Consider the following 14,887-nt stretch of genomic DNA (forward strand, 5'->3'; position numbering starts at 1 on the left):
AGTAGTCTTATTACTGTGGAACTGAGACAGAAAGCTGCTGACCTGGGAAGGCATGATACTGCCATCAGTTGTCTTTTCCATTGGGAATCTCTTAATTATGTGGATTAGAGTATGTTTTGATGGTGGTAGTGAGTTTAAAGATTGACTGGGATTAACTGGTAGATTGTGATTGTTCTGTCACACATCCTGGACTATGATGAGTATACGTTTAAGAAAAGTTTACTAAATGTTTTCTAAATTATTTTCTCAGTGCAGTAATATTATAACACTGCCAGCACTGCTGACAGTTGTGTTTAAGTAAAAGAAATTCGATGAATGCGATGTAATGGCATTTAAGGATTTTGTCCTGACCCTCATTCCTTGATCGCTATAGCCACTGTGCAGGTCTGCCTCTTGTTTCACTCCCACACACAAACACATATTTCTTTAAAAAAAAAAAAAACCACATATTGCTTGATACAGCCAGTCTGGGCATGATATTCTTGGTGATAACTACTTCTTTCTACTTTTATACATGGTAAGTAAGGGAGATTGAGTTACAGAGAAGGGTGTAATGGGTTGTTTTTTGATTCTTATGAATGCTATTACATTTTATTTCACTTGAAAATTTAATTGTGTGCTAAGTAGTCTTTCTAAGGAAAAGACTGCAAAATTAAAAGAATGTGCAATACTAGGTGCAAAGAGAAAAACTACCACCCATATTTGCATTATTCAATAATAATATTATTAATGTTTTGATATATTTGTCAGGAAAGATGGCCATCAGTTTATTTTCTGTTAAGCTCACTAACTTCAGTGGAAGAATATACCCTCATCATTGAGTTAAAACAAAAAAGTAATGGGATTGAATCTTCCCAGGCTGACTTGGGTGACTTTTATGCTCATTTTGGGATAGGAAATGAGATTAGCCTCTCAGGAAATTCATGATTAAGAGTGGGAGAGCATTAATTCCCCAAAGGAGAATTGAGGTATTAATATCCGAGGAAAAGACCAGCTACTAGGCAGTCAAAAGCAACAGCTGTCACCTATAAATAAACATATGCTTTTGCCATATCAGAAATAGATCTAGGTGGTTATCCATGTAGCATGTGACATAATTAGTATAAAACAGATAGCTATTCATGTATTCTTGTTGGTTGATTTTAAGTAGACACATTGTTAGATAGTCAAGTGGAGGAAAGACTCCTAATCCTTCCACTCAGAGAGTGCTGCTGTTAACATCATGAGAACAGTAGATTTATATACTCCTAAGGCTGTTCTTTAAAGACAAACTCTTGAATTTAAAATCATAGGGTAGACTTTGGTGATATTTCATTTTGTATAGGAACTTTATGTATATGTCTCAGATTCATTTCTGTGACATGTTCAAAAAAATATATTTTCCGAGTCTATCTAGGTGGCATTTTTTTAAGAGAAACTACAGAGGTCATATTGAAAGGATTTGGTAGCCATGAGAGAAGGCTGTCATGCCTCAAAATGAGAAAGTTTGAGCTTTAATAAAAGAGCAATAATTGGGGACTTCCCTAGTGGTCCAGCAGTTAAGACTGCATGTGTCCACTGCAGGGAGGTAGGTTTGATCCCTGGTTGGGGAACTAAGATCTCACATGCCATGTGGTGCAGCCAAAAAAAAAGTAATAATTGTAGTTGAAATATACCAAATAAGTTTGTATCAATAGTTCATAATAATTAAAAAAATTTGAAAGCGTTGTTGGCCGTTTTTGGAAAATATGAGGGAAATGACTCATTGTTTTGAAAACTGGTAAAGAAAAGGAAAGAAACACTTATCCTGCCTTTTCTGTTCAGTAGTTCCTTGTAATTGTTGCTAAGTTCTTTCCGAAGGATCTATTGGTAATCCAATGGTATATGTAGATAAAGTTGCTCCTTAGAGGAATAGCCCAGCTAATAAATGAAGAAGGAATGGAAGAAGAATTAGAATATTACCATTTTCAACCCCTGATGATCATCAGTGCTGCTGATGTCACAAAAGAGATAAAACCACCAGCAATAGTTAAAGACCCTTGTTAAAAGTTCATATCACCACCTGTGAATTATATTTGCTAAATAAAAACAACTGGTAAACGTGAATCTGATCAAGCCTCCTTGTCCATTTAAAAAGAGACATTTACAAGTGTTCATTGCTGTAGTTTCTAACTGGAAAGTATTGGGAACAGTCTGTATGTCCGCAAAGAGAATAGATAAGTTGTATATTCATAGGTGAAATACCCTATAGCAGTGAACATGCCTGAACTGGAGCTTCTTGTCTGGATGTAGGTAATGTTCAAAAGATGTTGAGTGAAAAGGACAGGAATACAATATGATACTTTGTGGAAAGTTTAAAGCATTCAAAAACAGTTGTGTTTTCCATGTATAGCTAAGGACATATGACAGGAAAGTGATCAACAGCAATTTTGAGTTTTGGTTACTCCTGGGATGAAGAGAGGGAACTTAGACCGAGGCAGACTATTCAGAGGGATTTTATTGAATTCATCATACTAAATTTTTAAAAATAAATGGGGTAAAATGTTAAGATTTGTTGAAGCTTGTTGGTGGGTCAAATTTTTGAGTGAAATATTTCATAATAAATTTTCTCAAGAGAAAAACAAATGGGATACAATAGGAATGTTAATATGTATTTTCCTCTCAACCAGAGAATGAAAAAACAGGCTCTGGTTCATGTAGGTTTTATGTTGCCAGTCTATATAGTGGTAAAGCAGTTATAACCTTGTTCTTCAAACACGTGTGTGTGTTTGTAAACTAGAAAGTTATTTCTGAATATTAAAATGAAGTAAAAGTAACTTAAAAAGACCTAACCAATCAGTTGCAGATCCATCAATATTTACAATATTTTAATTGCATCTTTTCATCGAGATGAGTGTTCACATCATAAAGCTCAGTGTTAAAAGCAAGTGTCACATGCATTTGACCTTTTGGGAAATTATTCTAAAAGCTGAAAAATGAGTGCAGCTTTTTTAAAAAGGGCAACCAGGTTAAATGTTGATAAAAGGCAGTATTTCTAGTTGGTACAGAAAAATGTGACAAAGCCAGAAACTTGGTAAAATTATCCTTTTAAAAATTGTTTTGAAATTCAAAGAAAATTGGAGCATTGAGTCTAGAAAAAGTATGTAGAAAATTAAGATAAGTTCTCCCTCTATTCTCCTCCCTCCAAATCTACTGTATTTGTTGTAAAGGGGGCCAATAATTTCATTTCCTTAAGGCTTGTTGCTAAAGACTGTCTGGAGTTTTGGAGTGCTTCTGCTGAGAAAATATTCTGAGAAAAATTCTAGGATCAGCTGGAGAGAATTAGTAGCTATTTGCCTTGAAGACATGGCATGTAGGACAACTCTTAGGGTGCTGTCTTCCTTGATGTGGCTGTTACCTTAGTGATGGGAAACTCGGCCCAGATTGGTGAAACAACTGGCTTGGGTCTCTTAGCTAGAACCAGTCTTAGACTCAGCTCCTAACTCTGATTTCTTTCTCTTCCACTCTGTGTTATGTACAGAGAAACTTTTCTCAAATGTTTTCTTTCAGTTTCTAGCCTGAATTTGGTGTCCTTCCTACCCTGTTTCCACAGTAGCTTGTGCCTGACTATCATGGTATATATATCATATTTTCTGATAAATATTCAAGTGCTGGTTTTCTTTATGTGTCCTTCTAACAGCATCACTGAGAATGACTGGCACATTGGTTTGCGCACAGCAGGAACTTACCAAATTAAAGCAAAACCACCAATGACTCGGAACACTTGGAAAGTAAATATAAAAAAAAATCAGTGAGTAGCAAAGAGTTGTCACAGTCAGCCCTTTGGGATGATAGTTGGGGAGACAGGGAGAAGGTTGCTGTGGATAAGCAGGTATATTGAGAGTGTTGTTAAGGGAGAAGTTGATAGTAGGTGAGGAATACAAAATAACCCAGCAGAAAAAGCATAGCTTTCGTGGAGTACAGAGATAAGAAAGGAGTGTACTTAACAGGCTCCGACAATAGCATCACAGATATGATAGATAGAATAGCACAGTAATTGCTCATTATGATTTTAAGTTATCTTTAAAAGGCTGATTGCTTCCACTTACTGAGTTATATTTGCATAGGGTTCGAAGGCTTTTTCATGAAATGATTCCAAGACTTAAATGCTTTTTTGAAACATATGTTGTTTAACTTTGGAGGGAGAACAAATTATTTCGTGTTTTTTTTCCCCCCTGTTTAATTATAACGTTATTGTATTAACTTTTTTAACCATAAGTTCTCTTTGTCCTGCAGTTTTTTTCTCCCAGCCCAATATTATTCATCTTTGAAATAAACAATGACAGTTCACTGATGCAAAATTTAAAAGATACAAAAGGATGTATGATGAAAACTGTGCTTTCCATCCTCTTCCAGTCACTTAGTTTCCCTCCTTACAGGTGACTTGTGGTATTCATTTCTTAACTATATTTCCAGAGATACTTTATACATCTCCAGGCAATTGACATATATATTCTTACCTCTTCCAAAATTATATTGTAACATATTGTTTGCACCATCTACCTACTAATCCATCTTGAAGATTAGTCCATACCAGTATATTAAGAGCTTCCTTGTACATATTTTTTGCCCAGCTTTGTTGACATGTTCATGGTAGTAAATCCAGCATGGTATTCCATTTATGTATGAATCATAATTTATTAAACTGATGTCTTATTAATGGACACTTATTTGCAATCTTACTGTTTAAAGTAATAGTACAGTAGAATAATATCCATTATCTTGCTCACGTGTGAATATAAATGCTTTGTCAGTTCCTAAAAGTGGATTTGTTGAGTCAGAAGGATATGTGTGTTTGTAATGTAGATAGATACAGTCTTTCTTACTACGTCTTGTGCCAGTTTATACTCTCATTACTAGTGTCCTTGCACTGTTATAATAACACTTAAAAAAAAATCTTTGTTAATAAGTTAAAATGTCATATCTCAGTATGTTTTTGATTTGCATTTCTTTCTCTTTTCTAATAACTTCACTGAATCATATTTTGCATATCGTATAACTCACCCTTTTCAGGTGTACAGATCCATTTTTTTTTTTTCAGTAAATTTTCCTAGTTGGTTTTGTATTTGTTTTGTGAGAAGATTGAACTTCATTTTGTACTTAAATTATTCTTTTTAGTTTGAACTGTCACTTCATATTCATTGTTGGTCTTTTTAAAAAGTAAGTATAGAATCCTGTTGTATAGGATTTCATGTCTGGGTTGCAAGTAGTTTTTCTGAGTTTGTCAGTTGTTTTTACTTTGTTCACAGAGTTTGGGGTAAAAGCAAAAGCTTTCTTTTATCTTGGTGGTGGACTGTTTATGGTGGATTTAAAGGTAGATATGAGGGTTAGCTATGTTTCAGGTGGAAGTTTTAGGTAGCTACAAATGAGGAGTAGAAGTACTGGGATGAAGTTGAGGTTGTTGTCTAAGGAATAGATACATTTAATTGGTCACTACTTTTCTTCTGTAACTTATGTGTTTGTTGTGTTTTTAGTGAGGGCTGCTCAAAAATGAATGCCTTCTCCTCACTACCTGCATCCCACTGTGTTCTGCTTCAGTCATTTTCTTTTTCAATATTTGAAAACTTTGTAACAGTCTTAATAATGACACGTGGTGCATTATGAGCTCAGTTGCTGGCGACTGCCACATAAGTGTGAAGTGTGATCAGAGTCAGTCCTTCACCTGAAGATGTATTTCAGAGACCATTTCCAGTATATAATCATATTTTCCCCTCAAATTTGTCACCTTCCAAAAAAAAAAAAGGCAGTAGCAGCAGCTCATTCTTGAAGCAAAGTCACTGAACCAATGGAAAATATTTAAAAGAAAGAATTTAATTATTTGTCTCTTTAATTTTACTTTTTCTTTTGGTGTTTAGTTAGTAGTTTTAACAGCTGTCACAAAAAACAGCAAATTGTACTCACTAGTCATTGATGAATTTTGGTCTGTCTTAAAACCTGGCTTCCCAGGTGGCTCAGTGGTAGAGAATCCACCTGCCCAGTGCAGGAGCCACAGGAGATTCGGGTTTGATTCCTGTTGTGGGAAGTTCCCCTGCTGGGTGAAATGGCAACCTACTCCTGTATTGTTGCCTGGAAAATTCTTTGGACAAAGAAGCCTGGTGGGCTATAGTCTATAGGGTTGCATGGAGTCGGACGCAACTGAGCACACGATGTGCGCGTGCACACACACTCTTAATCTTGGCCTTTAAAAATATGAAGTAATATTAATGCCTAAAAATGTCCTTCTCATTAGTTCATCTTAATAAAGAAATTTGGGGTGGTTTATTTGTTTAATGCTTGATGTTTGTCAAAAGCTGATTCAGTAAGGATGATAAACATTTCGGTGATATCTTGATTCTTAGAACATTTTCTTTCACTGTTAAAATATTATTTATAGAATGATTAAGTGAGAAGATTTAAAAGCCTTCAGTTTGAAAAAGAGAAAGATTTTTCTAATAACATTTTAACTTGTGATTTTCTCATTCACCTCAGCAGTTACTTTTCTGCTGACATTTAAGAATGACTGTAATCATCTACTTCAGAAATTATTCTTTGAAATTTAAATTGTGTAGATAGAAAGGGTTGTTAGATAATCTTTGTTAATCTCAGAGGCATTTCAGTTTTCCTTGGGATCCTGCTTATTCTCTCTTAGAGGCTTCTTTGACTTGTTCATGATGCTATAGTCATCCCACAACCTTTTGGTGTTTTTAATGTAGGCACATTGAGAGAGCAGTTTTTAAGTAGCTCAAGATGGATTTATTTGTAAACTCTTTTACTTTCCTCAATTTGACTTTCATACTTAAAGGCAGATTCGTGTCGGAAGTAGTCTCATGAGATCTCACATTGCTATGTACATTGGTCTGCATCTGAGCCCCTTTCCTTGGAATGCGTTGATTCTAAATGGGAGCATAGTTTGAAAAACTCCTCTTAAAGAGTTTTAACTTGTGTATACCCTTTGAAAACCACTGCCCTAGAGGGAATGTTTGGCTTCTTCCTTGTTAGTCAAGATGAAATGATAAAGTATATATCAGTGATTATGAAGTTCAAGAAAGTCTAAGTAGAGAGACAAACTAATTACAAGGACTTTTTTTTATTGAAGTATTTTTGATTTACAGTATTGTCTGTATTTCCAGTGTACAGTGAAGTGATTGAGTTATAGGAATGTGTGTGTGAGTATATGTTTCAAATTTGTTTTCATTATGTTACTGAATATAGTTCCCTCTGCTATGCAGTAAATGATTGTTGCTTATCTATTTTATGTATAGTAGTTTGTATCTGTTAATTGCTCCTAATTTACCCCTCTCTTTCTCTTCCCCTCTGGTAACCATAAGTTTTCTACCTTGATATGTTTCTGTTTTGTAAGTAGATTGATTTGTATTACTTTTTAGATTCCACATGTAAGTGATATCATGTACCATTTGCCTTTCACTTCACTTAATATGAAGTCCATCCATCCATGTGGCTGCTAATGGTAATACTTGGTTCATTAATACTCTGTTATACACACATGCCTGCGTGTGTGCGCACACACACACACACACACACCACAAACCTTAAACGAGTCATCTGTTAATGGGCACATGGGTTATTTCTGTATCTTGGCTATTGTAAATAACTTCATGGATTCTTAAGCTCTGAGCGTTGTGTAAAGAATTATGTAAGAGGAAATTGTATAAAATATTTTAGGTTAATTATATTACTGAGTTTTCCTGTGGCTTTTTGTTGTTGTTTACTTCTGTTTGATTCCTGAAACCTCTCTTCTTCATAGTTAAAGCCTCAAATGTAGCACTTTTCCACATAATGTTAAAGTTAGTTAATTGTCCTTTTTTAATTGTACCTTCCATGATGTTTAGGACTGTTTGACACTTGGGTGCGTTTCAGTTACTGAGCTTTTGATATTCAAAATAGGAACCAGACATTAAATACACACGTGTTAGCAGCTCATTTAATGTACCCTAGGAATTAAATTGAGTAAGATTTATTAAACCCTTATGATAACACTCCCGTAGTCTGTACAAATATTTAGATCTAACATAAACTTCACAGATTATTCGGATGGCAAGTACGATAGGGCCTTAACTAGATACTCTATTCCAGAGCTTGATTATTATCATTAAGATATTGAAAGATCTTAAGTCTTTGCCTTTTATTTAGGTGGTTTGATGATATAGGTTATACCTATGTACTTTAGTTATCCATTGACTCTGGGTTAAAAACATTGCTCTCCTGATTGTGGTAGCAATTTCTTAATTTCTTCTTCTTCTTCTTTTTTTTTTTTTTTTAATTTGCAGTTGGAGTGCCTCAAGCTTATTGCCTCTCAAAAATTCACAGACAAACGCATTGGCTATTTAGGGGCAATGCTGCTGTTAGACGAAAGACAAGATGTCCATCTTCTCATGACCAACTGTATCAAGAAGTAAGTCTTAATTTCTTCTAATAACTGCTTTGTTTTTTTAGGTCTTTTTAATAATATGACATCAAAGGCTTCTGTTTATTGATTTTATATTTGCTGTCTAGAATATAATTCGGTTGCTTTCGGTTCTGGAGCTTATATATAAAGAGGCTAAGGAAAGGATTAAAACTTCTGTAGAAAAAAGTAAAACTGTAGGGGATAATTTAAATGAAAGCATTGTTGTACGTCTTGAGTCATAGCAACTATTTAGCATGAATAAGCATTTGGACTTTGATAGCATAGAAAAAGCATTGGTAAATCTAAGCTTTCTTATCATAGAATTTTTTGAATACCATGAATTATGAGGCATTGTATTTATTAAATAATTACCAGTGTATTCTGAATGAATACCATTTAAAGGTAAAAAGAGAGGTCTTGCTTGTCAGCAGTCTAATCCCAGATTTCAGTTGCTGACAGTTGTATTTATCCTGTGAGCTTTTGTGCATAAGTCCTTTTTTCTCTAACAGGTGCTTTACTGATTTACTAGTCCAGTTATGCATTTACCTTAGAAACTGAAGAAGCTTGTCATTCTAGAAAAAGTAGAAGACCTGCAAGTAGGGAGTTAACAGTTCTTCTCAGTGTCCCTCTTATAATAAATTTCTGTTAAAAAGCTATGAAAGTTCTGATGGCCTTATTCATTTAAGGTTCTTTTTGGTTTGTTTTGGTTTTGGTATGTCTACCAGTTTATCTCCTTTTTTAGATTTCATTTTTAATTTACCTTATTTCTGCAAGTGACAGAAAGAAGCAGGGGTTTATAGGTGATCAGTTTCTAGACATTGAACTCATATTTTCTGTGGTAAATGTTATAATTTAAAATTTCCCAATAATGAAAAGTTTTAAAATGAGAGTTATGATTTGTTTGTAAAAATATAGTGTCTCATTTAAATACATTGACTCTGCAGCTTAATTTGGGAAAATTTTGTTCTTTTTGGCCTTGAAATAAATATTAATAATGAAAATACTAAGTTGCTTCAATTTATTCAACAAACATTGATTGCATACCTGTTGTATGCCAGGAGCTATTGTAAGTGCTGAGGATGGAGAATGAAAAAAGTGAGCAGAAATCTTTGATGTCATGGAGGTTACATTCCAGATGTTTAACTTGACTTCATACTCTTATTTTGGACAAGGCTCTGAAAGTTTCTTTAATTTTTGTTCTTACATGCTCTGTTGCCCTTATTACTCAAGCCTTTAGTCACATGCTGATAATTTGGCAGTTCTGCCTAGCATCAAGTTTTGAGCAAACTTAAGAATAGGTTTGTAGCTTGATTAAAATGGAAGAATGAGGCATATAGGCAAAGAAGGAATCTGTGTGTATAATGAGACCCAGCCAAGCCCCAAGTGAATTTAGGAGAGAGCTACTAATAGTTGGGAATTGATCTAATACTTCATTTTAAGTTCAGTCAAAGGACTTTGGATCATTCAGTGTTTAAAAATCTTTTAATGAATCATTTTTTTGTTTATTTGTGAGGTTTCTTGCTTTTTGTTTGTATTATAGGGCATCATAGTGTACTTGCAGTTTTTCTGTTTAATGATGGCATCTTTACCTCATTGGTCCAGAAAAACTTCTAAGACATTAATGATCTTGGACTTAAATCTTTAAAAATCAGACACATTATTTTAAGAGCTTGCATTATACAGATATTCTTAATCATTGAAAAATGAATGAAGAGTTAATGAAATATTTTTGGGAACTAGGACCATAATTAAGTTAACGTTTATTAGTAATTTTTATCTTAAATATTCAAATTAGTAGGAAGTAGCAAACCTGACTGACACTTTCCTTTTGTTTCTTTTCCTTTCTTTGTTCTTCAGGGATTTATTCATTGGTTCATTAAAAATTATTGTTAATGAAACCTTTACAGTGTTGACAGCAATACATTTTGTTATGAAATATAAGCTGTTTTCCAGAACAAAAACAGTTCAGAGAGAAGAATGGCATTATTTTACACTTTTGTAAATATCTTTAATATCTAACCTAATAAAATAAGTTAGATGGTTGTATTTGCTTCTGCATTCATTTTCTTATGATTTGGTTGAAATATATGAAGATCTAGGCTTTCACAGATAATGTTTGAAAAAGGAAGAGGGCTTTAATAACCTTTCAGCTAACTATGGATAACCTTCCATGATACCATACCAAACTCCACAAGTGGTAGTTTCATTAGGTTAGTATAGAATCTGAAACCATATCAGTGAAGTTTGTTTTTTTGTTATATTGAAACCCATTCATACAATTTGACTCTTTTGCATAGTTTTTAAACATCATACTTAAGGTATTTGGAGAAAATTGATTCACTGAGTTTTAAAGTATTAATAGACTGTCAGTTTCATGATGGCAATACAAATATTCCAAAATTCTAATTTTCACTTTCAAAGCTTAGGTTTATCATTGGCAACAAATATTGTCACTTGTTGCCCTTGAAGTGATAGGCTTATTCGGCTTTTCTTCCAGAAAATGTTTGCCAAATAACCACATTTTAATAATTATAATTGTTATTTTTCAGGTAAAAATGATGTTCATTTTAAAAACAGCTGGTTCGTAGTTTAGCTTGCAAATAAAACAGATACACAAGTACTTTTCTATGAGATTGTCCCTTATTTCATTATGCATCAGAAGTATTTCATGCATACTTTCCATTTTGTCACAGAGAATATAAAAAAATACGCACTGAAGAGTCAAGGTATGAGGGAGTTCCTTGGTGGCCTAGTGCTTAGGATTCTGGCCTTTCACTGAAGTGACCCAGGTTCAATCCCTGATCAGGGAACTGAGATCCTACAAGTTGCATGGCGTGACTTAAAAGAGAAAAAAGGTCAAGGTATAATTAAGCTAGTCATTTTTACTTCTTTGTCATGAGTGACTGAACAGCAGACAACAACAAAATGGGGAGTATTAAGTGAAACTGCCTCCCTCCCTTCCTTCTTTCACTGTAACTGTGTGGCAGTGAATTCAGGGACTGGTAATACAGTTTGGTGCCTGATTTGTGCTAATGTGCCTTAGTTTTTCCCATTTGCACTAATAGTGCAATAAAGCTGACAAATAATGAGTTAGTATTGTAAAAGTAGTTTGTATCTCATGGACCCCCTGAAATAGTCCTGGGAACTTCCAGAGATTCTCTAGTCACCATTTGAGAACCACTGAACTAAAGGATTTTAAAATACTCTTCAGGCTGGTAGAAGTAGCATAAGGTATAATTCAACCTAGGAATTCAGCTTCTGCATAGTAAGAGTTGATTATAATATATAAATGCATTTACTATTTAAACGTTTAATGCTTCAACTTTTCTGAAAATACTTCCTGGCTGGTTTAGAAATAATTTTGTGCAGTAATCAGTGCCTGTTAGAAATAGAATTTTTTGTATCTGTAGTACTACATATTGAGCCTCACTGTAACATCTACCTTAGTTTAAGATGGTTTAATTAGCTGTTTTTTTAGTTATTGTTTTTCTTCTTTTGAATAAATAAAAATTAATATCAAGGTTAATACTATACCATAAGATCAAAGATTTTAGAGTGTTTCTGTTGTGATGTTTGTCATCTTAAATGCTCTAGCAGTATAGATTGTGTTTTCTAAAATTTTTTTTTAACATTTTGGTTAATATCTTACTTTTTTGTAGTTAGTAGTAGAGCATATTAAAATCTTAAAAGATAGAGTTGTGCTTCATATTCTGTCATTGCTAGTAAAGAAAGTTCTTTTGGCATCCCATAGATGGTATGTTGCACAGTTTCTGTTACTCATGGTGTTTGGAAACTCAGGGTTGTAAGCATGTAGAACGAACTGTCAGTTTACTGTGTTGTAATTTGTATTAATAATAAGGTTAGAATAAACACTTTTTTTGCAAAAATTATCCTAACGTTTTCCTTACGAGAGAAATCATGAATCATTCAGAGCTTTCTCGTTAGATTGTGAAGCTTCTTCATTGGGAGCACTGGGCAGGGCATATTCATTTCTGCCGCCTTCTTTCTTTTGCAGTGATCTCAATCATAGCACACAATATGTACAAGGGCTAGCACTTTGTACCCTCGGCTGCATGGGATCCTCAGAGATGTGCAGAGATCTTGCAGGAGAGGTAGAAAAACTCCTGAAAACCTCCAACTCTTACTTGAGAAAAAAGGTAACTTTCCATGAAATGGAATGTCTGTGTTTGGATTAGGGAGTATTATGGAGAGAAGGCATATTATTCATTTTTGAAAGCGCAAGTGATAACATAACTTTCTCTGTGCAGTAAATGTTTTAAATGACTTTATATGAATCAGTTGTTCATAAGTCAAAATCTACTTTTTATGCTAATTTTGGAGGTGATTTTTTTATTGCCTATGCCTTTGAATCTTGGAAGTGCAGTTCCTTGGGACCTAGATAATTATTAGGGAATGATTTAGAACCTCCTTCCTAAAATTGGTAAATCTAAGTGGAATAGTAATGGAAGACAGCGATCTTATTCTCTTATATGCTTTTGTTAGTATAAATATTCTGTTGTTATTTTATTGCGCTTGAATCTTAAAGCCTTCATAAATAAGCGATATAAAAGTTAGGACTCTAGAAGTGAATGACATAAGATCGTCTGATTGTCAATGATTGTGCCTCTGCATTTAATGGTGTGAGACAAAGCAGTTAAAAGGGCCAAGCTGTTTTCCAGGATCTTGTGCTGCTAATGATGGCTATAGGCCAAAGCCAGTCCTTTCTCTTAAAGAATGTGTGGGCTGCTCTTGTTCAGAAAGATTACATAAATATTAAATAAAATATCCCTGCAGATTAGGAAAAAATTGTTTTCCTCAATTGTAGCATGGAAAGAATTAGTTTAAATCTTTTCTTATTAATGTACCTAAATTATGATATTCAATTCCAACAAGTGGTAGTTATGATTCCTTTGCGGGGGTCGGGGGAGAGTAACTGAAGTCAGTCTTTGAATGTCCCTTTCTTTCCTGTGAACAAGCTAGGGCCATCTTTTCTTTAGTAGAGATTGGCTAACAAAGAGACTTAACTAAGATACTAAGTAACTTTCAAATGATTTTCTTGATTTCAGTAGATGTTGAATGGAGAAAGTATAGGTATTATTAAAAGTAGCAGCAGATTTAAAGCATCTGCAATATATGTATCTTTCACCTGCATAGTGTTTTTATAAAACCTTTTGGTTTTCTTACTCAGAAAAACGATGATCACAGACGGAGTCTTTATTTTTTAACTTTGCAAAGCTGCAGATAAATTATATTTAGCACAATTGGTAAGCTCGTGTTAACAGATGGTCTGGTTGAAAAAAGTTGTTGTCCACTTATTTGGTAATATATGACCAAAGAGACTGGTGAGTTAGAAGTTCTCATTAATGCAGTAGTATAAATTGGACAGCCCTAACCAATTAATAACTAATAAATCTGATAATAATCAGATCTATACTCCCTTTCTTTTTTCATGTAGGTGAACTGATTGACAAGGTTCTTTTGTTTGTAAGATTGGTTGTCCTGACTTTAATTGAAATAAATCTTCTTTTGTCCTTTTTATGTTTTTTTTTTGTAGGCAGCACTTTGTGCTGTTCATGTCATCAGGAAGGTTCCTGAACTTATGGAGATGTTTTTACCAGCAACAAAAAATTTGTTGAATGAAAAGAACCATGGTAATGTGATTTGGATGCACTCATGAAGTACTGAGGGAGAAGGAGAAAGAGAATAGTCTTCAGGCAGTCTTGGCCTCTGTCTCACACAGTGGACTCAGCTTTCTGCTGTGCTTGGACACCTTTTCCAGGAAAGGCCAATGGGTTGAATCTCTCTTCTACTCTCAAATGCTAGTATTGTAATTAGAGATTGATTCCTTTATAGTAAGCTTGTTTTTCATTTCTAGTCCCCTTTTACTGTATCAAAAATACTATATTACGTAATACTCAGTATAATTGCAAATGATCCAGCCTTGATTTTCATGTGTGAAACCTTTTGACTTCTTGCCTTCTTTCTTTATCTCTTTGCCATTGTAGTGTAAAATTTGTGAAACTCTGTAGGTTACTTGTAACAGGAATTTGTAATGGGTACTCAGATATATAAAACTTCGGAGGGATTAGATGGAATGAATGTATGTGGCTGTTCTTTACTGAACATTTTATTCTTGTTTTGAATTTAATGAAACAGATTCTGAGTGAAGAAAATTCTTCTGTCCTAAATGCTAAGAAAAAAAATGGTAACAGGTATTTAATTTGATCAATGCCTAGAAGATTCAGAATATATTTGTTGAATAAATGAATGTCTAGGGCACATATTTAGTGTTAAGTATGTGATTCTTTTCATTCACTCTTGAACAAGCAAGTTTACTTTGTCATTCATGACTATATTTTGTCTGGAAATTTAAAGTCTTAGTAAGATTTTTCTTCTTGAGATGTCTTTCAAAAATCAGCTAAGAGCTTACTAAATCTGAAGCAGGTGATATCCAGTTTATGTTGACTGAGCATGTCTTTATGG

General features: G+C 34.0%; 1 protein-coding gene across 1 annotated transcript in view; it reads left to right on the forward strand.

Moving 5' to 3' along the window:
- The window catches only part of AP1G1 (adaptor related protein complex 1 subunit gamma 1), an 82,339-nt gene that overhangs the window by 27,087 nt on the left and 40,365 nt on the right, over positions 1 to 14,887 (forward strand). Inside the window, exons 3-5 of the mRNA XM_069548947.1 lie at positions 8,286 to 8,410; positions 12,420 to 12,561; positions 13,959 to 14,055. Coding sequence (XP_069405048.1) covers positions 8,286 to 8,410; positions 12,420 to 12,561; positions 13,959 to 14,055 — 364 coding nt within the window. The remainder of the gene's footprint in view (positions 1 to 8,285; positions 8,411 to 12,419; positions 12,562 to 13,958; positions 14,056 to 14,887) is intronic.

The sequence above is a fragment of the Ovis canadensis genome, chromosome 14 (assembly GCF_042477335.2).
Source record: "Ovis canadensis isolate MfBH-ARS-UI-01 breed Bighorn chromosome 14, ARS-UI_OviCan_v2, whole genome shotgun sequence".
NCBI classification, from domain to species: Eukaryota; Metazoa; Chordata; class Mammalia; order Artiodactyla; family Bovidae; genus Ovis; species Ovis canadensis.